The 26,142-nt window shown below is 42.0% G+C and overlaps 1 protein-coding gene across 4 annotated transcripts in view; it reads right to left on the reverse strand.

The window, feature by feature from the left end:
• UBR4 (ubiquitin protein ligase E3 component n-recognin 4) overlaps positions 1–26,142 on the reverse strand; it is a 114,251-nt gene that overhangs the window by 67,400 nt on the left and 20,709 nt on the right. For all 4 annotated transcript variants that reach the window (XM_074933897.1, XM_074933895.1, XM_074933896.1 and 1 more), the window contains exons 20-46: positions 25,901–26,033; positions 25,278–25,357; positions 24,320–24,448; positions 22,890–23,072; positions 22,272–22,394; positions 21,945–22,174; positions 21,161–21,285; positions 20,320–20,417; positions 19,567–19,724; positions 18,629–18,838; positions 16,282–16,383; positions 14,782–14,882; positions 13,873–14,071; positions 13,314–13,502; positions 12,885–12,948; positions 11,895–12,086; positions 10,716–10,786; positions 10,436–10,583; positions 9,688–9,915; positions 9,091–9,261; positions 5,611–5,793; positions 5,113–5,271; positions 4,286–4,438; positions 3,387–3,614; positions 2,387–2,544; positions 954–1,125; positions 376–577 (exon numbers count right to left, since the gene is read on the reverse strand). In XM_074933897.1, coding sequence (XP_074789998.1) covers positions 376–577; positions 954–1,125; positions 2,387–2,544; positions 3,387–3,614; positions 4,286–4,438; positions 5,113–5,271; positions 5,611–5,793; positions 9,091–9,261; positions 9,688–9,915; positions 10,436–10,583; positions 10,716–10,786; positions 11,895–12,086; positions 12,885–12,948; positions 13,314–13,502; positions 13,873–14,071; positions 14,782–14,882; positions 16,282–16,383; positions 18,629–18,838; positions 19,567–19,724; positions 20,320–20,417; positions 21,161–21,285; positions 21,945–22,174; positions 22,272–22,394; positions 22,890–23,072; positions 24,320–24,448; positions 25,278–25,357; positions 25,901–26,033 — 4,189 coding nt within the window. The remainder of the gene's footprint in view (positions 1–375; positions 578–953; positions 1,126–2,386; positions 2,545–3,386; positions 3,615–4,285; positions 4,439–5,112; positions 5,272–5,610; positions 5,794–9,090; positions 9,262–9,687; positions 9,916–10,435; positions 10,584–10,715; positions 10,787–11,894; positions 12,087–12,884; positions 12,949–13,313; positions 13,503–13,872; positions 14,072–14,781; positions 14,883–16,281; positions 16,384–18,628; positions 18,839–19,566; positions 19,725–20,319; positions 20,418–21,160; positions 21,286–21,944; positions 22,175–22,271; positions 22,395–22,889; positions 23,073–24,319; positions 24,449–25,277; positions 25,358–25,900; positions 26,034–26,142) is intronic.

Here is a 26,142-nt window from a genome sequence, read left to right on the forward strand (position 1 = left end):
AAGACACACTCAAATCACCATTAGGTGGTAATGAATTCTGCTTAATATCAACTCAGTCTAGATTCAAACCAGCAATTTAGAAATGAAAGGTTCCATTATTCCATTACTAACTCCCTTAGCCATCCAGTCCCCCATTGATGATCATGTTTATGAAGACAGCTGTCCTACTTCTGAATGATGGGCAAAGACATTTGAAAAGTTATAGGTTCCTCATGAAAGGGAAGTTAAATGGATAATTTTGATGGAGTTGCTTGGGGCTTCACTGGATTGTGAAGGATCCTATTTCTGGGGAGAAGGTCACAGACCATGTATTTATTCCATTGTTAATTTCTTTCCTGGCAACTTAGACAGGATATGAAAGGAAAGCAGCCTTACTGATAGCAGCTGCCTTGCGTTTGCGAACTGGTTTCATGATGCTGATGACGCTGCTAGGCTGGAGGGAGGGCTGGAGCCAATAGGAAGTATTCTCCACATTTGCCATGTATATTCTCAGGCTGCCGTCCTCACACAGAAGGATCATGGTGGTCCTCTGCTGCTCGTTGCAGGCCGTGTGACGGATGGCCACCATGTCCTGGATCTGAAACAGGTTACACACCAGCAAATGAAAGATCCAGAGAAGTTGCTGCCTCAGAGGACAAGCTTGTCACATAAGTGTCACACAAGTATCAGGGATAGCAGGTACTTAAGCCGACAGAGGCTACAATAGAGCAAGAGATTCAATGGCTTTGCAGGGAGAAAGAAGAGTAAACAGAGGTTGAAAACACCTTCAAAACATGGGTGGGTTTGGGGAAAGTCAGTTTGTGTACTGAAACACTACTTTCAAGTGCAGTGTTAGTGGCTATTACCAGGACGACTTTGCTGTAAGACATCACTGCAAGGGAAACCTGGAAGAAATGGCAGCGATAGAGACACAGGAAAGTCAATTTGAAGTGCAGAAGATAGAGAATGCTCACCTTGGCTTTAGCTGGCAAGGTTTTAATCTCCTGGATGAGGAAGGTATCTGGCTTCACCATGACCACCAGAGGAATGCCTGTGGTCTGCTGAACACAGCACACCAACCCAGGATGGTTCATCACCTCAGACCATTGGCACAGTGCTGGGGAGGTCTTGCTCCCACCATTTGAACTGCAAGAGAAAAAGGGCAGGCTCACATGACCTCAAGAAGCAGCTGCAAGGGGAGTCAAGCTAAATAAATAAAATTCTCATTCCAGCTAGTAAGACAAGTAAATCATCACCCGAGGATCTCAAAGTATTTGGTTAATTAAAACAACCTCAGAAAATCCCTGGGAGGTAGGTCAGTATTATCCCCATTTTACAGATGGGGAAACTGAAGTGCAAAAAGCTGCACAGCTGAGTCAGTGGCAGCACGGAGAGCCCAGAAGTCCTGACACCGAGCTCTGTTCTTTAACATCTTTCCCCATTCGTTTGGTATATAAAATTCTAGTGACGCTACTATAAAAACATGGAAATTTCTCTTAAACCAGATTTGAAGTATCTTTTTAACCTTATACTAGAGAGCTCTCTTATCAGGCTGGCAGGGGAGTGATAGCAAAACACCACATTACTTGACAGCATCCTAGCAGACAGAATAGAAGAGCACTGGTCTCAGAGCAAAGCATCTGTGTTAGTGGATACAGTGCTCCATGCTCCACTATGGCCATGTGATGAACACTGAGGAAACAGACAAGCACAGGAAAATGTTCCCCAAGAACATAATTCCCACTTAGATCTAACTCTCAGAGAAGTGAAAGCCCCTGTGCAAAATGACCAGGCCACATTTGATTAGAGTGAGCGAGATGTTGGGACCTGATACTCATGGAAATAGAATGCAAGATATCTGCTTCATGCTAAGCTAGTGAGACTCTGTGGCCTGAATGCCCAGCTCCGATTGTCAGAGCAAATGATAGAAGAATTTTCTTCTTGCCATTTTTATAGCATAAGAGATTGGTTTCCCTCAGGGGAGCCTGAAAATAAGACTTTATATGCACAATGCTCAGGGTCCACTGCAGTGCTTGTGCCAAATGGAAACAAAGACTTCCTGCTCCTCAGCCTCTGCGAGGGTGGATAATCCCATCAGTTCTAGTTCTTGCACCATTGGAAGCTCTGCACTCAGACAGTAAGATTGCTCTGAAGGCACCTGTGTGCTGTGAAATCCTAGTGAGCAAACTAAACATACACCCCACTGCAAAAGCAGCTGGGTTTAGTTTCAGTCTCACTGTTCTACAGAGAGGGTAGAAACAGGAGGTGACATATAAAATGGTAAGATAACTGCAGGAAGGTTCTCTACATAAAGCCTTGGGCAGGGGAAGCTGGCTTCTTTCACTGGGAACAGCCACTGTAGCTAATAAGAAACAGAAATCGGAGGGGGGCAGCCCCTCAGTCCCACCTCTTTATGTTGATCGGGAAAAGCCGCTGTACCTCCAGTGTAGCCCTGCTAATTGTGGCTGCAAAAGATTTGCCTTGACAGTAACTGAAGAAAAGCATCTGAAGGACATGGGAATAATACACAGACACGCCGCCTCCTGCCACCTGGCCATTACTGTCCTGTAGGGACAAGGAAAAAACACTGGTATTTAAACACACATCTTCAAAGCTCTAGAGTGGTCAGGCTTTTAAATTCCTGAACAAGTACAATATTTCAACATCTGCCCTTCCACCTATCACATAACACAGCAAACGTCTTTGAGAATGCAACTTTCAACAACAATATTACTAAGCTGCACACCATGAGATACTCCAAACACTTTTGAATAAGATACTGAGATTGCACGCTGACAGACTGTAGGTAGTGCACGAGACAGCACGTGTGTGAGAGAATGTTGCATGCCAACCCCTCCTCATCTCCAGCTCCCAAAAGCGCTTTCCTCTTGGCTTGTAGTTCCTCTATTTCCCCATTTCAGAGCAGACTGGGGTAGTGATGTTGAATGGACGTTGGAAATATTTTAAACTAGCCAGCCTGGGTGGGGCACACCAGGCCCACAGTAGCATTGACACCGAACAAAAACAAAGGCTTGTGTCTCTGCAGACCCTGCGTAAGGGTGGATGATCCCATCCATTCTAGCTAATGCACCATTAGCAGTGCATCGTACTGACAGCAACGCTGCTCTGCAACCATCTTCCTGCTATGAAATCCTGCTGGGCATAACTTCAGATCCAACCATGGAAACCATGCTCAATTTTGTAGATGACTGGATCAACGGGTTTAATTTCAACCTTCCCCCTCAACCACCACCCTCCAAGTGGTGTCAGAGTCAGTGTCAGAATTTCTCTCTGCAGAAAAAAGTGCACTCTCATTGATCTAGAATAGGGGAAAGAAAAGGAAACTGCTGCTTCTTACCATCAGGAGCAGAGGGAGAGAAAAAGTTAGTAGGGAAAGCCACGATTACCTTCAAGTCTTCATGGTTGACTTCAAGCACATTGGTAACATAGAACGGTCCATGCTGGGCACTGCTCGCCTCCTCCATGAGCTGAGTATAGATGTACCCAGCAGATGACATGATGACTATGATGTTCTTTCCCTCCTCATTGAACAGAAATGTGACATCCCTGATCTTGGAGCTTGGCAAAAGGAAATAGAATGTTGGGCTCAAAGCATCTACAGAAAGGTCATAGATCTGTGGGAGGAGAGGGAAGGGAATTAGCAGTGAGCCCACAGCTCTTCCCAATGGAGCATAAACACAGACTGGAACTATTCCTACAATGGTGCGGATCCCGGAGGGCAGATTATTCAGGTGCCATAATATGGAGATAAAGATAATCTCAGATCTACGAATGACCTCTTTCTTCTGTGTTTGTGAGGTTAGGAAGAGGGGAAAATGTTGGCCCCATCTTCAAAAGTGACCTTCACTTTTGAGTGTCCAACTTTAGACAATCAAGGCCAGATTTTAAGAAGTATCAGCACCCACAACTGAAATCAAAGGGAGATACAGGTGTTCAGTACCTCAGAGTGTGAGAGAGTGTGTGTGTGTGTAAGTAAAATCTTAAATATTTCAAGTTGGGCACTCAAAATAAGAGGTCACTTACAAAAATGTGGGCCTTTGTTTTTGTGTTTCTGTGAACAGTCTATTGCTAACAGTGGTGAATAGCAATACATATTAGAAAACTAGAGATAACAGTAATGCCCTTCCTAGAACTCAAATTTTCCTCGTAAATTAGAGCACTGTGTTATTCTGACATCCACTGATGACTCTGGAGACTGCCAGAAGCCCACGTCAGTTCCACGGGAAATGAAAAGCAACGCACGGCACCAAGTCAATCCGGGATCATCCACAGGTTGTGACCATACCTTCACAAAGTCTGCAGTCACAATAGCAAGTTCTGTCTGAGATCCTGGCAGCCACACAGCCTTAATGATGAAGTTTCCTGTTGCTAATTGGGGGTGGAGTACCAAGTGATCGGAAACTGATCCTGAGCTGCTGAATGTTAGCACATGGCAGTCCTGGGACAAGAAAATAAAAGAAGTCAAGTATTAAATATATATATTTATTTATTTATTTCTGCAAAAACAGAGTCAAGGGGCATCATTCCTGCCATTGACCTCTCCCTAGCCCCCAAACATGAATAATGGATTCATATAGGAAGAAATCAAGCGTCCCTGTTTTCAGGATGAATGACTTTGCAAGAGAACTGTGTCTCTTCTGGGGTTTGTTCAAATATTTGAGACTACTGGTTTCTTAGGTGGTGTATTTCTTTAATTGCGGAAATTGTACACTGATTTGGAAAAATACAAAATGATCACCCATTGCTCAGTACTAGAAGTGGCTGCAGATTAAGATTAAACACATCCATTTCAGTGAAGTTTTATTTACGTGGATACTCTTCTTGGTTTCTGTAGCACAATGGACAGTCGGCCTGAGTGTCATTGTTTTATTTGGGCATTATCAAGAATGGTTTAAAATAATAAATAGGATTGACATAGTAAATGAAGCTGCAGCAAAACTAAACTAGGAGCAAGTGATTCAAGAACTACAATTAGTGACATCCACAATGACTTCAGATCTTTGATAGCCAATCAGAACTCCACAACCCATCGCTTAGGGAGAGAGGAGCACTGCTTGGTTTGAGGTCACATTTCCAGAGGTAAAGGAACTCTCTTACTTGTCAGACCCTTACCTTCAGCCCACACACAGCTAGATAGTCCTCCTTGCAGGGATTTCCTGTTAGGCTCAGTACAGTGAAGGGAACTGGTGCAGATGCAAGGCGAGTAAGGGTTAATTTCCTTTTGCTGGAGTCCGCTTGTTTAAGCAATGCTGAGAGTTGTAACACTGTAATCTACAAAATAATGAGATCAAGTCATTTGTCTAAGATTGGTACCACAAAAAGAAATTCTCAGTATCTAGCTTCTTATATGACTCCATCAATGTATTGTCTCAGCATCTCTGCAGCAAGAAGCAAGATTTTTGTTCCCTAAAATATGGAACAACTGAAGTAACAATCATGCAGGGAGGTTTTTCCAAAAGAGTCTAGTCGTTTACAGAGTCCTTGAGTCTGACCGTAGGAAGTCTGCTTGATTCTTTAGTCACTATGGAACATTTTAAATCATCTCATCTTACTTTAAAATGGATTTTAGGTTGTTGTGCCACTGGAGCGCGTCCCCTTCTCAGCACCCACCTTGCCCTTTTCATGGCTCACAGCTAGATGCTGGCGGCGCCCATGCGGGGAGGACAGCACACACATTGCCACCCGCCTCAGCATGTGAGCGCTGATCAGCTGTCGGATCGTCTGGCCCTGGTCGCCACTGTAGTTCATTCGGACATTCTCAAAAGCACCTTCTTGAGAGCCAAGAGTTGGGACCTGAGCCATTGTGGAGCACAAAGAACACACAGAAGTAGAGACAAATAGCAGAGATTTAACAATTGAAATAGTTTCATTTAGACTCACAGAATTTAAGGCCAGAAGGTACCATCATGATCACCTGATCTGACTCACTGCAAACTGCAGACCACAGAACCTCGCCCACCCACTCCTGTTAATAGGCCCATGTGACCGTACCTTCATGAAGGTACTGCTGGCTGAGTTACTGAAGTCTTCAGATCTTAATTTAAAAAGACTTCAAGTTATAGAGGATCCACTATTTACTTTAGTTTAAACCAGCAAGTGACCTATGCCCCATGCTGCAGAGGAAAGTGAAAAATCCCCAGGGTCTCTGTCAATCTGACCCAGGGAAAATTCCTTCCCAACCCCAAATATGGCTATCAGTTAAACCCTGAGCCTGTGGATAAGTCTCACAAGCCAGACTCCTGGCTGTTGGAGATATTTGCTAACAGCACTCATGGATGGACCATGTGCCATCTTTGGCAATCTCATACTATCCCCTCCATAAAAACTGACCAAGCTCGATCTTAAAACAAGCTAGGTTTTTCGCCTCCACTACTCCCCTTGGAAGGCTGTTCCAGAACTTCACTCCTCTGATGCTTAGAAACCCTTATCGAATTTCAAGTATATATTTACCGATGGTCAGTTTCTATCCATTTGTTCTCGTGCCAACACTGGCCTTTAACTTAAATAACTCCTTTCCTGCCCTGGTGTTTATCCTTCTGATGTATTTAGGAAGAGCAATCATAAGCATTTTGTTAGACTAAACAAGCCAAGATCCTTAAGTCTCCTCTCATAAGGTAGCTTCTCCATTCTGCTGCTCATCCTAGCAGCTCTTCTCTGCACCTGTTCCAGTTTGAATTAATTTTTTTTAAACATGGGAGACCAGATTTGCACACAGTTTTTCAGATGAGGTCCCACCAGTGTCTTGTATAATGGTGATAACACTTCCCTATCTCTCCTGAAAATACCTCACCTGATGCATTCTAGGATTGCATTAGCCTTTTTCAAGGCCGCATCACATTGGCAGCTCATAGTCATCCTGTGATTGCCCAATACAAACAGGTCTATCTCATCCTCTGTTGCTTCCAACTGGTATATCCCCAGCTTATAGAAAAAGTTCTTGTTGTCTAAGAGCATGACCTTGCACTGTGCACTATTAAGTTTCATTCCATTTCTCTTACTCCAGTTTTCAAGGTTGTACAAATCTTACAAACATACGAGAGGCCACACTGCATCAGACCAATGGTCTATCTAGCCCAATATCCTGTCTTGCAACCGTGGCCAATGCCAGAAGCTTCAGAGGGAACAAACAAAACAGGTAATCATCAAGTGATCCATCCCGTCATCCACCCCCAGCTTCTGGCAAATAGAAGCTAGGGACACCCAGAGCATGGGGCTCCATCCCTGACCATCTTGGCTAATAGCCACTGATGGACCTATCCTCCATGAACTTATCTAGTTCTTTTCTGAACGCTGTTACCGTTTTGCCCTTTATAACATCCCCTGGCAATGAGTTCCACAGGTTGTGTGAAGAAGTACTTCCTTTTGTTTTAAACCTGCTGCCTATTAATTTCATTGGGTGACCCCTGGTTCTTGTGTTATGTGAAAGGGTAAGTAACACTTCCTTATACACTATCTTATAGACCTCCATCATATCCCATCTTAGTCATCTCTTTTCCAAGATGAAAAATCCCAGTCTTTTTAATCTTTCCTCATATAGAAGCTGTTCCATACACCTACTAATTTTTGTTGCCCTTTTCTGAACCTTTCCAATTCCAGTATATCTTTTCTGAGATGTGACAACCACATCTGCATGCAATATTCAAGATGTGGGCGTACCATGGATTTATGTAGAGGTAACATGACATTTTCTGTCTTATTTTCAATCCCTTTCTTAATGATTCCCAACATTCTGTTAGCTTTTTTGACTGCTGCTGCACATTGAGTGGATGTTTTCAGAGAACTATCCGCAGTGACTCCAAGATCTCTTTTTTGAGTGGCAACAGCTAATTTAGACTTCACCATCGTGTATGTATAGTTGGGATGATGTTTTCCAACGTGCATTACTTTGCATTTATCAACATTGAATTTCATCTGCCATTCTGTTGCCCAGTCCCCCAGTTTTGTGCAATCGTTTGTAACTCTTCACAGTCTGCTTTGGACTTCAACATCTTGAGTAATTTTGCATCACCTGCAAATTTTGCCACCTCACTGTTTACCCTTTTTCCAGATCATTTATGAATATGTTGAACAGCACTGGTCCCAGTACAAATCCCTGGGGAACTTCACTACTTATCTCTCTCCATTCTGAAAACTGACTATTTATTCCTACCCTTTGTTTTCTGTCTTTTAACCAGTCACTGATTCATGAGTGGACCTTCCCTGTTATCCTGTGACTGCTTGTATGATATTCTGGTCGTCCTCTGTTTTGGCCAGACCTCCCAACTTTGTGACATCCGCAAAATTTATTAGCGCACTCCCACTTGTGCGCCAAGGTCATAAATGAAAAATGTTAAATAAGGTAAGTCGCAAGACCAGTCCCTGAGGAATCTCAAGTTATTTCACTAATAACCTCCCTCCAGCCTGACAATTTACTTGCAGGTTGACCTGGCCTCCCCTTTTCTTATCCATCTTTCTATACTCATATTAATCCCCATCTTCTCCAATTTAACTAATAGTTTCCTGTGTGAAAATGTATCAAATGCTTTACTGAAATCCAGGTAGATTAAATCTACTGCATTTCCTTTGTCTAGAAAATCAGTTCTCAAAGAACAAGATCAGGATGTTCTGGCACAATCTACCTTTTGTACAACCGTGCAGTATTTTATCCCAATTACCATTTACTTCTATGTCCTTAACTACTCTCTTTAAAAATGTGTTCTAAGACCTTGCATACAACTGAGGTCAAACTAACAGGCCTGCAGTTTCCCAGATCACATTTTTTCCCTCTTTCTTAAACGTAGGTACTATATTTTCAATTCTCCAGTCATAGGGTGCAACCTCCATGTTTACAGATTCATTAAAAATCCTTGCTACTGGGCTCACAATTTCATGTGTCAGTACCTTAAATATTCTTGGATAGAGAATATCCAGGCTCCCCAGTTTGGTCTTATTAAGCTGATTGAGTTTGACTTCCACGTCCTTGTTCCCATTGGCCACGCTCCCACTTCCCCCAGGCGGCTCATTACCCTTATTAAAAACTGAGGCAAAAGTGATCCCTCCGCTCGGCTCAAAAGCAAGCATTTGAACTAGCAAGCCAGCCAGTAATCATACCATCAACTGATCTGTCATTTCCATGGTCTTGTCCAAAGTGTGCAGCTCATTCAGAGCCTGCTGCGCTCGGCTGCTGCTGCCCATAGCTGAAGCTTGCTGGAAGTTGACCTGAATGGCATCCATTAGGAAGCTCAGCATATCCAACACCAGAGGAGCAAAGGAGAAGTTGGCCTATGAGAAACAGATGTGGCAAGTAAAGCACAAGACATACCCATGAAATCTCCATAGCAGCAGCATTTCACAGGCAAGATAAGCCTTTGAAAAGCAGTTACAGCACCATTATCCTAATAGACAACTGAGAATCAGGTAACTTGTCTAACTACCAGTACAGCCCACTCCACAACCGCTCTGTACCAAACTCGACTGTTTCTTACCGGCATTAGACACAAAAATCCAGTGTTAACTCTCAACACAGAACATATTCCCTGCACCAATTCTGTACTGGCATAACACTAAATCAAAATGGTAAAAGTCTCTTAAGTTAGAAGCACTGACTACTGCAAAGACAGCTTTATTCTAGGAGAACAAAGAATCCTGAAGAACTACTACACAGAGGGATCCTGATTGTTGAATGAGACTTTAACGTGACAACAATACCTGGGATTGCAATTCCTCTCGACAGCCCTCAACGTTTCGACACAGGCTGCTCTTCTTGGGTTTCTCTTCATCAGGGCCCTTCCCATCATTGATGGTGACCTTGGATTTATCTGCCGGGGAGCTGCTTGCATGGCGGATGACACTCTCAGGCACTCTGGGCTCACTCTGGAATGCAGACTCCTTCATGGTAGAGCTGATGCCACTGCTGGGAGTTCTTTTCACCAAAGCCTGGGAAAGAAAGCAATACTGAGGGCCCAATCCAGTTTCCATTTAAGTCAATGACAAAACTCCCAGTGATTTCAATTGGAGCAAAATTAAATTCCTCAAAGTACATTTTCAGAGAGATAAGACAGCAATAACCCTGTACCATGCATGTCACTTTCCTTTTAGACATTGTATTAGACAGGAAGTAACATTGTTGGCAGCTGGTGAGAAACATCAAAAGAGCAGAGATCTGGTAAGTGGGCAACATGAAGTTGACCTACAAACCACAAGTCAGTTATGTAGGTGCAAAGTCTTAATTAGTATTAACAGATCTGCCAGTAGAGATCCTCTTGGTGAAAGGGGTGAAATCATTAAGTAGAAAGGTGCAAATTACAGGGCAGTGATGAAGCTTATTCTAAAGTAGACCCCTCCCATATATTGATGACAGAATAACTATTGTGCAATATAAGACTTTGCAAAGCCAAACTTAGGCAACCTGTAATAGTTGCAGGACAGTTCAAATTTAGCCATGAAGATCCTTTACCAGGCAACTGCCATCTTCCTTCGCTCCACAGTCACAGAAGAATGAACCATATTTGGCGTAAGAAATCTCATGGTCCTTGTGACAAACTTTAGCACAAACCGTGCAAACACCAACCCCATCCACCATCTTACAAGTGTGACAGTGGTACCTGTACAAAAGAAACCAGAGAGGTTAGAAATTATTGCCCCTCCGATTTAGCATACCATCTCTTCCCCAATTCTGAATGGCCAGAAAGACCAGGCTGATATTCTGTATATAGGAAAACCTGGAGGGCTCTTACCAGTGTTGGTTCATGAATTCTTTCTGTGTGATGGTGAAGGTGCACAGCTTGTTGCAGAGAGAATCTTCATCCTGTTCAGGAAGGAAGATCATTTGGTCAGTGCATTACATATCTACCTACCTACCCTGGAGCCATCACTTGATACAAAAGAAACCCATTCTCTGATAAATTCACATTTGAAAACAGTGAGTTTTAGCATCATCTAAAGCAGCAGGCACCAAACAAAATCACTTCATTTTACATCCAAGAAATATTGAACAATAATTAAAAGAAGATATTGGGGCCTGAATTTAAAGGAATGAATTACTGATGGCAGCTTTAATCTTAAAGAGACATCTAAAAGCCTATCCCAGTTAAATTGTGTATTAATGTAACAGCCAGAGAACCAGCTATACAAGACCAGCAACATCTTACTCAACATTTCTGCTCCATCTTCAGCTCATCTCTGCTTGCTTTACTGACAAAGGTAAAGACTTCTTTGTCAACACTGAAAAACTAATCTACACAAGATAGAGCTGGATTCTCTTCTGTCTTATGTCAGCTACGTTCTAAACTGCAAAATCTTTATAACTGACAATGATTTAAGAGACAGAGGGCACAGATGGGCTTTCAGATCCCAGGTTAAGATTGTCCAACATGACATCATACTGTTTATAAATCAAATCACAATATTTTTCTACATTTGATCTGGAAGCTGCACATATAAATATAGAAGACTATTGTGACTCTCACCACTAATCTACATCATAAGATTACAGGATTGTCATTCTGGAGCCTAGAACAACTGTTGAGTCAATGTGAAGCAATGGAAACAGCTACAAGCATGGTTTAGAGCTCTTCTGATTAATAATATCACAAGGTCCAATCATCACTGGGATTCATGGTCTGTCACTCTCCAATCTTTAAGATCTGAGACATTTTGAACTTTACAGATTACACTCGTGAGGTGTACAGCTACAGTAAGGCATGTATCTATGCCATGAGTGCTAGACCACTGTGATATCAGAGGTAACTCAACCAACCACAACCCGTACTCTACAGCTAATTTGCATGCAACAATTTAATTGGGTGTATAAGGGAAACTGTGGAGATGATGGATTACTTAGGCCAGCTGCCACAACCACGCAACAGCATCGGCTTTCAGCTACTAGTTGCGAACATCACACTACGAGAACTTACCGAGTCTTCAGCTTGAGAATCTTCCTCTTCCACTGCCAGCTCTTCCACCCAATCTGAATCCACCTCGATAGCTCGTTCCTCTCCATCAACGGAAAGATGACTGGGTCCTTGGCCACTGGTTTGGCTCAGAGCATTAGTGACATCAGCCAGATAAGACACAATGTGACATGTACACTCCAGTATAGTAACATGCTGCAAGCAAAAGTTTAATATGAAAAAAAGAGAAGGAATACTTAAATCATCCTGCAGTCAAAAAAGCTAACAATGCTAGGAGCCATTAGGAAAGGGAATTGATAATAAGGCAGAAAATATCGTAATGCCTCTCTATAAATCCATGGTATGCCCACACCTTGAGTACTGTGTGCAGATGTGGTCGCCCCATCTCAAAAAGATATACTGGGATTGGAAAAGGTTCAGAAAAGGGCAACAAAAATGATTAGAGGTATGGAACACCTTCCATATGAGGAGAGATTAATGAGCTTCGGACTTTTCAGCTTGGAAAAGAGACGACTAAGGGGAGATATGACAGAGGTCTACAAAACCATGTCTGGTGTGGAGAAATAAATAAGGAAGTGTTTACTCCTCATAACACCAGAACTAGGGGGTCACCAAATGAAATTAACAGGCAGCAGGTTTAAAAACAAAGAAAAGGAAGTATTTCTTTACACAACGCACAGCCAGCTTGTGGAACTCCTTACCAGAGGATGTTGTGAAGGCCAAGACTATAGCAAGGTTCAACAAAAAAAAAAAGAAAAATCAGATACTGTACATGCACGGAGGATAGGCCCATCAATGGCTATTAGCCAGGATGGGCAGGGATGGTGTCCCTAGCCTCTGTTTGCCAGAAGCTGGGATTGAGCAACAGGGGATGGATAACTTGATGATTACCTGTTCTGTTCTTTCCCTAACACTTATACCGGTATAACTTTTCTGATGCAGACCAGGGCTCAGACCAAACACTGCGGACTGAGAATTGACTGCGTTTCTTACCTTTCCATGCATGACATTAGCATTCATTTTTTCTATAACGTTCTTTTGAGACAGGTATTTCTTGCTATAGGATAAAGGAAAGTTAAAAAAAAAGATAGTTATAGAAACAGCTCTTAAAAATTATCAATTTAATCCTCACTGATGACGATCCCAAGTATTTACTTTGTTAGTTTTACAACAGCATTACGCAAGTCATTAAGGTAGGGGCCACTAAATCAATGAGAGGAAAAGCTAAGGACCTCCATGGTTCCAATACAAATCCCCACAAAGATACTTATCCCAACTACCACAAATTCCAACAGGTGGCATTCTGAACTATGGGGCAACCACACAGCAGCCCACATGCTCTCCCCTCTCCATTATCAAACTCCCAAGAAGTAAGTCCAACACATGAAGATAATCAACCAACACAGGTCTCATTTTTCTTACCATCTGCCCAGCCAATCGACTGCAGCACTGTGAAGCTGGAGATGTCCAGCACCTTGCCCAGCACTGGCCAGAGTTGCCATCACAACCATGAGCTCAGGGAAGCCTGTTCCATCACCATTGGCCAACATTTCCGTTGCCATTGGTATAAGGGTACTCAGCAGAACAGTGCACACGCCTTCTCCGACTTGGCTAATCAACAAGAAAGTAAGTTTGAGATGCATTAAATCACCCATCTACACCAGTTTAAGCTGAACTTTTCTGAGGGTTATCTCAGCAGTATATTAGTCCGCACCAGACGGGTGCAAATTCTAGCATGGACTAGTGTGTCGCGCACTAACTGCCCCATATGGGCCCTGCTGGCATACAATAAAAGTTCCCTAGGGTATGTTAATGTAGTCCTGTTTCAAATACTACTACATTAATATACACTAGAGAACAACAGCAAGACAATGGCTTTACAGCATGAGAGATCAGCAGTATTTAATAGACTAGAAGGTGTCTATGGAATATGTATTTTATCAATAGTATATACTGTAAGTCACATAAGATTGTTCTCTACCTGTTTTCCCGAACAATATATGTTGTCAGAAGTTGCAGCAGCTGCCTGTTCTCTTGAACAACATCCAATTGATCTGAATCTTTAGGTGGTGACATGGTCATCCTGGTTAACCAGGCCTGTAGGCGTACAGGCTCAACACAGGCCAACTGGGCCAAGGAACCACATAGTCGCAACAGACTGGGGTTAGGGCTCTTCTCAGCTAGGAGACAGAATGATAGGTGGTTGATATTGTGGCTGTAAATTGAACAGGCCTGATGACAATTTTCCTTCTATTATTAAAAGGAAAATTCACTGGATTCCCTAAAGGGCATGCAACTGGAGACAACCCCACAGCTATCCCTGTTACTATCACCATCATCATTCTAATTCTGTCCCTCCATTCGTTCCCCCCAGACACTTATTCTCTCTCTCTCCTACATTGAGGGTAACTAAATCAAGCATGACATAAAAGTGAATTGTTTAATTTTCCAGCTTGTGGTCATCTCTAGCTGTTCATATGCATATTGAAGATATTGCCAGACGGTCCCCTTGTGCCTGCTCCTCCAGAGAGCTGAACAGTCTGCTTAGCAAACATTCACCTTCAAAAGAGGGACTGCTGAAATACTAGTTAACTCAGAATAAGCTTTTACTACACACTGAAAGGGCAAATAATTAAGGGGAAATGTGCACAGAGGGAGGCTGTCAGGGGAGGGACAGTGACAGAACTGAAAACTGAAGCTAGAGAGGAGGAGGGGACAGAAGACAAAAACAACACACAAAAGGTGACTGGGAATGAGTACACGTAGTCTTCAGTATCTCCCCACAATTTTTCTTTCAAGCATTTTCATACTGTAGGTCAATTTATGTAGAACAAAAAAATGTTAAATGGACATCAAAGTTCTGATGCGGAGATTAAACACAGTCACTTACTCAACTGGAAGAGTTTGGTGAAGAATTTCAGAACTCTGTTACAGAATTTAGCTGAGAGATTTTCATTGGCTGTTGCCATCATGATCTGGACCAGTTCTCCACTAATTGAGTGAGAGAAAACAAATCATCAGGTCAAACCTTTCAAAAATACACTCACCTCTTTTCTTCACTGTTCTTTATATCAATCTTAGATGCCAGGGCAGAAATCATTCATATGCTGCAGAGTACTTTGGGGAAGTGGGGGAGGAAACAGACACCTAAACAAGACAAAACTCTGAAGCTTGCACCCAGCACAGTAAGGATGGAGCATTGCAGGCAGCTACCTTCCATTCTTAAAATTCCATTCTTAGTTTCACCAGAAAAGAATGACAACAAAAACCATGTTAATGGGTTGTCCATGAAGAAGCCAAGCAATTACACTCCAAAGGGAAATATCAAACAAGTGCCAACACTACTTCCCTTCAATATTTGTTAGAGCCACAGAGTCATGCTGTAGTCAGTCAGCTTAAAATTAAGGCTACGTAACAGAAGAGCCTTGTTAAAAAAATGATTGCAGCTGTTTGGTTGAAGCAATTTCAGCCTGCTGGTAAAATCATCACATCTTTTTCACATTGTCCTCTCCTCCACTCTGAGGTACTAACTCATGGTTAGCAGCACTACATTAACGTGTTTTTGCAATCTGGCTGTATACAATACTTTCAGAGCAGTGCCATCAGAGCCTTAGCTCCAAATTCAGAAGGGTATGCAAACCTCAGGAGCTCACAGATCATGAGCAATCTGGAGACAAACCAGGGTTCTGTCACAAAAGGGCCAAAGCTGATTTCAACACCTTTTGTCATCATATTCTTGCTCACTCTATTCTCATGTATCATCTCCCATCCCAACAGTGCACACAACCAAGCCAACTCCCCCATCACGCTACTTTAGGTTGGGCTGAACACACGAAGTAGAGAGCATGTAAAGGATGTCAATCAGCTTTGCAACTGTAATTAACTCTCCCCCAGTTCATCTCTTCCTACACTCTTGCTGTGCTCTGCTGTTTCACATCCGCACTACCTTGTCTTCATACTCCAAGACAGGAAAAAGGCATCCTTCAGGAGACCAAGCCAATGCTATCTGGGGGTAGCATTGAGAGAACAGGTGCTACTTTACAAGTAGAACTGACAGGCAAATTAATACAGCCTCTCTCAAAAGGTTCTTTATGCTGCCTCTAACAAAACGGATGTATCCAAAGACTCACAAAACCAGTCACTGAAATGATGACTAATTGAACATTTTATCTGCCGTGTCAAAGCAGAACTCTCTCTCTCACCTGGGAATCTTGTCACACCTACAAAATCCCACATCTCTCCAAAGGGCAACATGTTCCTTGTGCATATTATATGAACTCTGCACTTTCCTGTACAGAAGCAACAGCATTCCACAAATGCTAAGCATGACAAGACAAGGAATAATAGAGGAGAAAAGCAGTCCTTAGAATGCAATATTCCATCACCTCACCTCTCTGAGAAGAATTCCTCCATGGCTTTCCGGGCCTGGCTGCTCTCCAGCTGCTTCTCTAGATGCTGCAAACACTCCTCCAAAATAGACTCATCTAGGCCACTGTGGATCAAAGATTAAGTATAAAGAAGAGTGCACTTCCTGCTCAGTCTTATCTGTTTATTATCTGTCACATATAGAATCAGAAACTATATGTGACAATGATTGTCTGAAAATTTATAAATAAAGTCAAAAATTGATTAAGCCTAAATTGATCACACCTCAGTTTCCCATTTTACAACAGGCATCCCTAGGTGGGCTCAACTCCAAGATGTCTTATTGTCACATTTGGTGTTGCAATCCTAAGACTCCGGGTACTAACAAGGCACAGATGGTTGAAGGGAGGCCCTAGCCAGGGCATTGGAAAATTTCCAGATAAGAAAGTAGGCTCTCAGAATGGAGCACTACATTAAACAGTTTATAATCTCCTTTGGGGAGGGGGATTTCATAGAAAAACCTTAGCCAAGGAAGAACCTTGGGACATGGTTCAAGAGACCTTTGAGAGTAATGTAGTAAACAACAAGAAATATAAAAACTCCCATAAAAAGGAAGTGTGTATTGAAGAATTATATGTAATGGTCTTGTGTCTGCAGGACACAAAAGGGGTTAAGAAATCCTGCAAACAGTTAAAAACATAGACTAAAGAGGCTGCAGACCATGGCCAAGTGACAGTCTCAGCATCAGAACAAACTTGCAAACAGTTAACTTTGCAGAGGGCACTAACACACTCACCCCATCCACCCCTTTGGGAAAAGGATGATTCAGATGCTTACTGGAAAAGAGAGAGTGCAACTTCATGGATTCACAAAGCACCGGTAATCTATAAAGGAACTGTGGGTTGTTGCATTTAACTAAATGATGTGAAAATTTAAATGAGTTATAAGTAACCTGCTCAGTTAATTTGTTTTGCTGTTTTAACTCGTTTTATATATTATATAACATACACTGTATGTTCTGTGCCACGTGACCTTTTTAAAAATTTTATTTTTGTTTTAACTTATTTGGGTTTTATTTTTGTTGCGACAAAAATTAAGTTTGTGCATAATTATAATACACACACACACACACACACTTTCGTCATCACACACTACTGATTCCAAAGTTTCTCCCTTGCGTTATCTGGAAATACATCCTGTAGCAAATATTCCCATATTGCATGCAAAAGCTAAGGACGTTTTCATTCTCTAACAAGAAATGTAGTAGATACTCTTTGAGTTTCTTCCATCCATAGGGAATCAATGTTAAAAAGATTAAATATCATTTTGCAAAACATTTTTCGTCTCTTGTTTAGTTGGTAACAGTACCTGTTCTCCAAGGTTATTATGCCCATTGACTTACAGAGGGAGAATGAGAAGGGAAAAGCCCTATATCTGTCTGGTTCGCAATGAGAAAGCTGGCATTAACCAGCCTAATTTAATAGCCAGATGCAAACAAACAATAAGGAAAAATTTAACAAGTGATTCTGATTAGCACCTCTAGCCTTAATCTCATGCTTCCTGTACATGCTTCCTATTTGTCTAGTAACAGCCACAAATTATTCATGTTCAAATATTCAACACTGGTGAGTCCTCAGCTGGAGTACTATGTCCAATTCTGGATGCAACGTGTCAGGAAAGACGGGGGCAAATTGGACAGAGTCCAGAGGAGAGCAACAAAAATGATAAAAAGTTTAGAAAACCTGACCTATGAGGAAAGCTTAAAAAAACTGGGCATGTTTAGATGGGGGACGGACGGACCAGATAACAGTCTTCAAATACATTAAGGTCAACTATAAGGAGGTCAGAAGTAGTAATGGGCTTGATCTGCAAGAAGGGAGATTTAGATTAGATACTAGGGGAAAAAAATAACTAAGGGTAGGTAAGCTCTGGAAGAGGCTTCCACAGGAAGTTGTGTAATCATCATCATTGGAGGTTTTTAAGAACAGGTTGAACAAACACCCGTCAGTAATGGTCTAGGTTTACTTCTACACCCCCTTTCACTGAGGCAGGACTCAATGACATCTCAAGTTCCCTTCCAGTTCTACATTTCTATGATTCTATGTGATTCAACACTCAATTCAAGTAGATCATCAAATCCACACTGCTTGTTTAGATAGATATTTCACTATTTAAAGTTTTTGTAACTTGAATAAAATGTTGTTAGGTTTTAATCAGCAACTACATTAGCTTATTCTTTTCTGCACTATGCTATTATGTGACCTTTCCATAGCACAAATAAAAACATTGATGAACAAATGGATCAGGATAATCCTGTCCATCTGGCTTGGCAATTCACACAATGAAGGGACACATCATACATGATCTGATACCTATTGGGGTCGGAGTGATTAGCCAGTATGTTATAACATCCTGTGATCAACTTCTCATAGACACGAGCCAGAAATTCATCAGACTCCGCAGGGCCCAGGATCCTTTCTAGGGAGTTGCTGCTGATCTCTGCCACACTCTCCATGCTGGTCTCCAACAGAAGGGGCAACAAAGTATGAATAACCTGTGGTGGGTTCAGTTCATCTGACCAGCTTGAAGGGAGAAGAGAAACAGCAAAAACATTTCCATTAGTACACCAGTAAAAGATCAACACAATGAAATAGCTTAGCAGGCACAGAGCTGGGAAATTGATCTAGATGGAAGACTAGTTACGTTAAGTCCAAAGCCCTTTTCAAATAGTTGGGTATAATTCAGTTGCCCTGACTATCTATCCTCTCTTAACAAAACAGCTCTCCTCACCACAACTATCTTTGAGCCACTATGGTATATAAATACCTGTAATGTTTTCCTAGGTAGTCACTGCATCATTTAGTATGTCCTCTAGACAATGGGGCAGTATCAGAACCCTGTTCTGTGCTTTGGGATACCTAGAGAATAAAAGTCACCATAGAAGAACTGTTTCTGTTGTTCTCCTTTCCAGTTATGCATTAATATTTCTAAGAGGACACACCTGGTGATCACAATCTAAAAAGCAATCCACACTGCTTCCATTGTTTTCCCCATTTTGTGGGATGTGTGTTTATTCCATGCCCCCATTCTGCAAGAAGGGGCTAAGAATTCCCTCTTGGGTGAAGTCTGGCTTCTAGAGATCCAATGCCAAGTGAGTGTTACTTTTCACTCACGTACAGTTCCTGGTCTCAAATTCAGAAAAACAGCATCCTTTACCCACCTTTTTTCCTCATAAACAGGAATGGGTCAGTTGCAAGTCATGTTCAAAAGAACAGGCAAAACCAGACGGAACAAAAAAATGTTCACTTACACGATGAGGTCCCCAGTGAGTCTGACCAAGGAGAGGAGGGTATGTTTTAAGGAAGCTGCGAGGGGTAGAGTCTGGCTACAGAGTGTGCCCAGATGGGCAGCCTGAACAGCACTGATGTAGCTCTCTGCTGGGATTGTGTCATTCGCAAAGGCATTGCGCTAAAAAGAATCAGAACACATGTTCAGGACGAATACCTACCACAGAAAGCATAATCTGGTGCCTAAAAAATGAGCATATGTGAGTAAACACAGTGTGTCATGGCTGAAGTTCACCATTTGGATTTTTAAAACCTCCACATTGTTGCCCTAATAGCTGCAAGGTGGTGGAATTGCAGTCTGCAGAAGTTGACAGTTCAGCCTATGGTTACCATCATCTAAATAGGGATGTGACACCCATGGAGACTTTACACACTAACATGCAATCCTCCATATTGAACTAAGCAGCAGGGCTGTTCTGATGGTGAACTGGAACTTTCTAATTTCCACTGGCCAAACCTCTATATTAAAGGGAAGGATGCAGTAAATCTGCTCCCTTTGTAGGAAAATTTGCAGCTCTTGGTTGTGCAAAATTTGGATACCTTTGCAATAGCAGATGACGACTCATGTCTAGCATGAGAAAGACTACTTCCCTCCTGCCAGATGTTTAGCTGTTACAGTTTAATGGAAGTTGAACAAAAAAATATAGTAGACAACTTTCCCACCAATTTACATAGTTAGGGGCTATTTCAAGGCCCTTACATAGGACTGGACTCACCCATGATCCAATGTTTGGAAACTCATTAGTATGAATGTTGTTCCAAGATTCACACAAAGCCTGCACTGCTGATGGCAAGTTCTGTACAAGTGTTGGGCCTGCAACCAAATAGAGTAAAAATAAGGAATTCACAGGGGCTGACAGGGAAGCTGGAATTCAGTAAGGCCCTCTTTAAAAAAGCCAGAACATTTCCAACTGAATTAGGTAAGTTAGCTATCCAGTTTCCCATCAAAGTTAGGTTTATCTGAACTGTAATTCTGGTGGTGAGGCTCGTTTCACACTCTTCTACAATAAGATAACTGCTCTTAAGAAAATAAAGCCTGCATTACCCTCCACAGCCTCGGGCAACTCGTCATGCAGCAGACAGTTCCTCCAGTGAAAAGGTGTTATTTCAACAGTATTAACGTGTCAAAATGCTTTAATCAAGTGGTTAACCAACAACAATCCCTCCTGTGAGGAATTCTGAAAGTTTCACTTGCTACACAGTATACAGCCTATCCATTCAAGCAATGAGAATCCACGGAAATTCAAAGGACAGCTATGCCAGCAGAGTGCCAACACAGCTGCAAAGCCATTTTAATGCTGGCTGGACTTAAGCTGGTTATTGTTTTCACGATTTCCCCCCACACTGCTGCACTACTACTACTTCTGAATCCAGAGGTGCAAGTACCTGACTGAACTACACAGAATCAATACCCCAGTCTTTGCGGTGATGGTTGGGGGGCAGCAGGGGAGTGAACCTTTTGCCAGCACAGCTTTGAAGCTGAACCTTTACAATATTGTATCAAAAGTCTCCCTTGAACAAATTTAGGAACACAGCTAAACGCCACAAGAGCCTTACCCAGAGTATTTGATTTGCAGCGGCTCGATCCAATAGCCAGGACAGCAGCATATCCCCGAAGCTTCTCTTCAGAAGGTTTGTTCTCAGCAGACCCCTCTTCAGAGAGGCTCTGCAGTAAGTAAGATCTGTGTTGGGGGTGGAAAGGACTCATTTCAGGGGACAGCTCTGCATTTCAGAACTAACATGCCAATACAGTAACAGACAGGAAGGCAAACTTCAAGAACCAACTCTCTGAATTGTTATCCCGTAAATCCTACAATACCATTCCACGAGTTCTGGGCTTTTAAGCTCCTTTAAGCCACTTAACAATAGAAGTGGCTGCTCAGGAAACAAACAAACAAAAAAGCTGCTTTACTTTCACTTTCTTCTGCACAGGAGCCAAAGGCAGTTTAAAAGGCTTTGCACTCTCACTTAACTATTATACCACCTCACTGCCAAGTCATCCTGACAGTCACAAGAATAACTCACTGAAATAACCCTGTGCTGCTCTCTCTCTTTCAGGGTGCTAGGAAGAGGTTTCATCTTCAGAGATAAAGCTGTTTTGCAGCTTGTAGGAAAGTCTTGAAAGATCACATAGTAGATTACTTGAAAAAGAATAATAAAACCTATGGATTTTAGATTGTCTATTGATTTAACATGGTACGTTCTATGTGATATATGACAGAACAATCACTCTGGACTATTAAAAAAGAACACTACAGGGCTGGGGAGCTAACACAAAATGAAGAGCCAAGTACAGAAAAGAAAACAATATCCCTCTAGAGGGGCTAAGTCAACAGCATACCTGGTGAATGTAGCATAAGTGTCAATAAGCTGTAGCGTAGCAGGCAGCAGATTCTTGGTTATCTCAGATGATTTCTGTGGGTCGGTTTCTGCAGCTAGCTTGGAAAAATGCTCATCTAGAGAAACCTGGATCTTGGAAATTGCAGCATCAAGGGTATAAATGGACTGCAAGCTGGGAACCTCATGCAGCTGGAGAATTGTGGTACAGTCGATCTCACAGAAAGAGGAAATCTTAAAATAGAATGAAGACATTTATAACAGCAATGCGCCACAAAAAGATCAATGCTCAACACTAGCTTATATGTATCCAGTATTCATACCAACTTACCTGTCTAGCAAAGTACTCCTCTGCTATTTCCACATCATATTTCACTGAGCTGCACTTGGTAGATGCCAATTCAATGAGAGAAGCAGCATGTTCAGCTTTCATGCCCTGTTTGATAAGGTGATCCTGTATGTATTGCAGAGAAAGATTTAGCATCACATTTAAGGGAATACAGAAGGGCTGTGGAATCTACCAATTTATGAACCACCACCATGCTATGATACTTGGGTTTTTTTAAACCCCATATAATACTAACCCCCATTTCCCACCACCATGCAAACATTGCAATTCCCACATGCAGTGAACCAGGCAGAGATTAAAATGATCATTGTCCATCTTAGAGAAACACCTGCTAATGTTGTTTAATATTAAAAAAAGCAGCTACAAAACAAGACTAAGAACTGGTTTAATCCCCTCAGCTGCACTTAGGGAGATTAAAACTATTTTTGATACACTTAGCATAGTTTATATTTCCCTCCTCATTAAGCTCTGACACATCGCTACAATTTCATTTCTTACTCCTGACACAGATCATTACAGCTCTGGAATTTGTGCTGTTGTGTTAAATGCTAATAATGTGTCAAAAACCGTACATTGTAAATTCTAAAGAAAGGGCTATACCTTGATCCAGCTGAAGTAGGAACTGATACGTAAGCGGGAAGACCAGCGCAAAGTGTGCAGGATATCACATTCACTCATCTCTGGTGTGTTCATGGCCAGCTGATTCAAGTAGTTTTTGGATGGAGGCAAAATCCCCAATATCCGCCACAGTATCAAGAAATAGTATTGAAGCGCACAGGCCTCCTAAACAAAGACAGTGGAGGATACATCAGGAAGGAAACATTTATAATCACCCTGCTTCGACTGCTGTGATTCTAGCAGGGGCTCCTAAATGTGTCTGCATGTGGAGGTAGTGTCCCCGAGATTAGAGTGAAATGGACCATACTTCCATTTCATGCTGGTTTGGTGGCACACATTTTCTTATCTCACTTAATTCCCTGTCAAGGGGCATAAAATTCTCATCTAATCTAAATCATATTCAAGCCAGACCTCTTGAATACATTTGGGAGACATCATGATCCAGAAACTCATTATAGGTTTTAAAAGAACCTTGGCACTATGTATTATCATTTACCACTAAACAAAACCAGCCAACTTTAAGAACCATCTCACAGCCAGCAGCTTGACTCTCTCAAACCTAGGAAAGTTTGCACAATTTATATTTTTCAGCTGAAGTGAAAACTGAAATATTAATCTAAAACGTTACATTTAAAGTGTCACCGACTAGCTTCCTGTGTTACCAACACAAAAATACATCATTCAAGTTCTTCCCTATTCTACTATGGCCACAATAAATCCAATGAATCCACTTCAGCCCAAAAGATGAAAGGTCCAAATTATTCCTTTAGGCAGCTGGAAAAGCTTGAAGCAGACACTGAATTATAAGCCAGACACAGGAGTGCATCTTGTTATTGACGGTCACAGGATGGGATGGCCCTTAACCCTACCTATAACTAATTAGCTGCCATCCAGGTGATGGGTTTGAGGTCAGGGATCATATGATAGATGACCAGGTGACTTGCAGGCTTTCAGATAAAAGGCCAGCAAGCAGTTCAGTTAAGGGAGAGAGACCTGCAGGGAGTAGGAAGGCTGCTGCAGGAGACCCAGAATCAGGAGAAAGGATCTGGAAGGGGAATCTTCACACCAATGAGGCATGGGGAGGTGCAGAAGCTTTACAAGGAATGGACTGTAAGACAGGCCAGGCAGGAGGACCTAATTAATCTGTTTTGGTTTGAATAAACTCCTCCCTGAAGGAAATGACCGAATTTCTGCCATTACTGGGAGCATACTACTTGATGCATTGGCTGGCGAGGAGCTGGCCCACCAGTTTACATTGACAAAATAAGACAACTGTTTACCATGAAATTTTAAGCTCCAAAATCCAGTTTAGCAACTATTGCCCAGACTCTCTGTATAACATGCAGCAGCATGGAGCCACTCTTTTTTCTCAGCAGGGAGAATGTTATAGCAACACATACATATGCCCTTACCAGTGCAGTGACGTTTTTGTTTTCCTTCCTCCTGAGTGTATCAAACTGGGATCCAGCTGCAAGTAGTGAGGTCAGGGCTGCATAAAGCTCATCATACTTCGTTGTCCTAGAGAACAGGACCTCACAAACCTATTGAAAAAGCCAAGTCAGAATTGTTTCCTCCTTGGTTACCTAGATTCCCATCCATAGCCAGTTCAGATCCTCTCCCAGATATACTAAAAACACCACACACACTCCCAAGCAAAATAACCCCAAAGGACAGGTGTGTCAATTGCTGCTTTTCCCAATCAGTCTCAAAGATGCTTTAAATGTGTGCAAGAAAGGAACACATTTTGGATGTACAAACAGGAACCTTGGTGTATATGGTAAATTGCCTCATCCAACAATATGTTATTTTCTCTTTTGAGCTGCAGAAATAAGAACTCTAGTGAGCAAAGACAGCAATTGTAAAAAAGCCAGAAGGAACATGGGGCAAACTGATGGGGAGACAACTCCACAGCCGACACATTTCTAGAAGAAGCGCTGAGAGGTAACTTGAATATGAAGGAACTCTTGGCATTGGCACATCCGACAGAATCAAGCTACCACAAAGACAGAAAAGTTCTCATCTCTTTTCAGCCACAGTTTACTTCTATGCAACACAGGTGGACGTTACATATCCCACTGGGCAAATCACTACAAGAATATATGGGCTAGGTGAGCTGGGATTATTTCACCAAATATCAGCTTTCGAGTTAGGATTTGTGCACTATTTAACTATAAAGTATTCAAACTCTGTTTATTGTCTTATGCTAACATCTATTCAGCTAATACACACAGTTCTTTTTTAATGCGGTACTAAATGAAATCACTGGGCACCTTTTGTCTCATGTCTCAATTACATTGCCGGTCATTTTCTACGCTGCTTTCCCTAATGTAATACAGGCTCAGAGAAAGTCTTTAAAAAAATTCCAGGTACCATGTTATCTAGGCGGTTCAGGTCATCTTCCGATGCTTCTGGTGACAGGATGCAGTAGAATCTGGGCTGTGGAACTGTATCTGGGACACAGATACCAAAGTTAAACCATTTAACAGTTGAAGAGATTAACAATGCTGCTGGCATATCATCACTGGTAATTTTTTTTCCCTCAAAGACAACAAGTCACTTAAGGCTAGAGTAAAAATCTGCTCAACAGACCGTGTATGTTACATATATACCCATAAAAGGGGGCACAGATTAACTGAGTGATGCATGTCTAGCATTTCAGTACTTTTTTCATTTTAAAATAAACATTACAAAAACTGTATCATATTCCTAAACCTATATAGCATATGAGTAAGGCATGTTTTGTTCAATAAACAATGGCTGGGCAATGCTAGAGGTCTGCAGGTTTCCTCCATCTCCCCTTTGGTGTAAAATTACAAGTAATTTATTCACAACAAGCCTGGTATTTAGTCTAATGTGTCTTAAACCACACTCCAAAGTCCTGAAAGGGACTTCTGACTTCATGCTGCAGCACCACATGCTGGAGCACTCATTTATTATGCAACCACAACCCCACGGCTAGGAGTAAAATTTTACTGAACACCTTCCCTTCTGACCTGATGAGCAGTGTTTGGTCCAGTTTTCTTCCACTTCTTTAAATCCATGATATAGAGGGACAGAGATTCTTCTACTACTATCCTGGGATCCACTCACCCAGCCAATGGGTTGGGTTAGCAGGTTATACTGTACCTATGTAAAAAACACACAGAAAACAAGGCAGGCTGGTTAGAAGAAAAATATACAATCCCCCCCCACTAAAACACATGGACTTTCCCAACTTGTGAGGAGTCAGAGATAG

Source organism: Natator depressus, chromosome 18, assembly GCF_965152275.1.
Source record: "Natator depressus isolate rNatDep1 chromosome 18, rNatDep2.hap1, whole genome shotgun sequence".
NCBI lineage: Eukaryota > Metazoa > Chordata > Testudines > Cheloniidae > Natator > Natator depressus.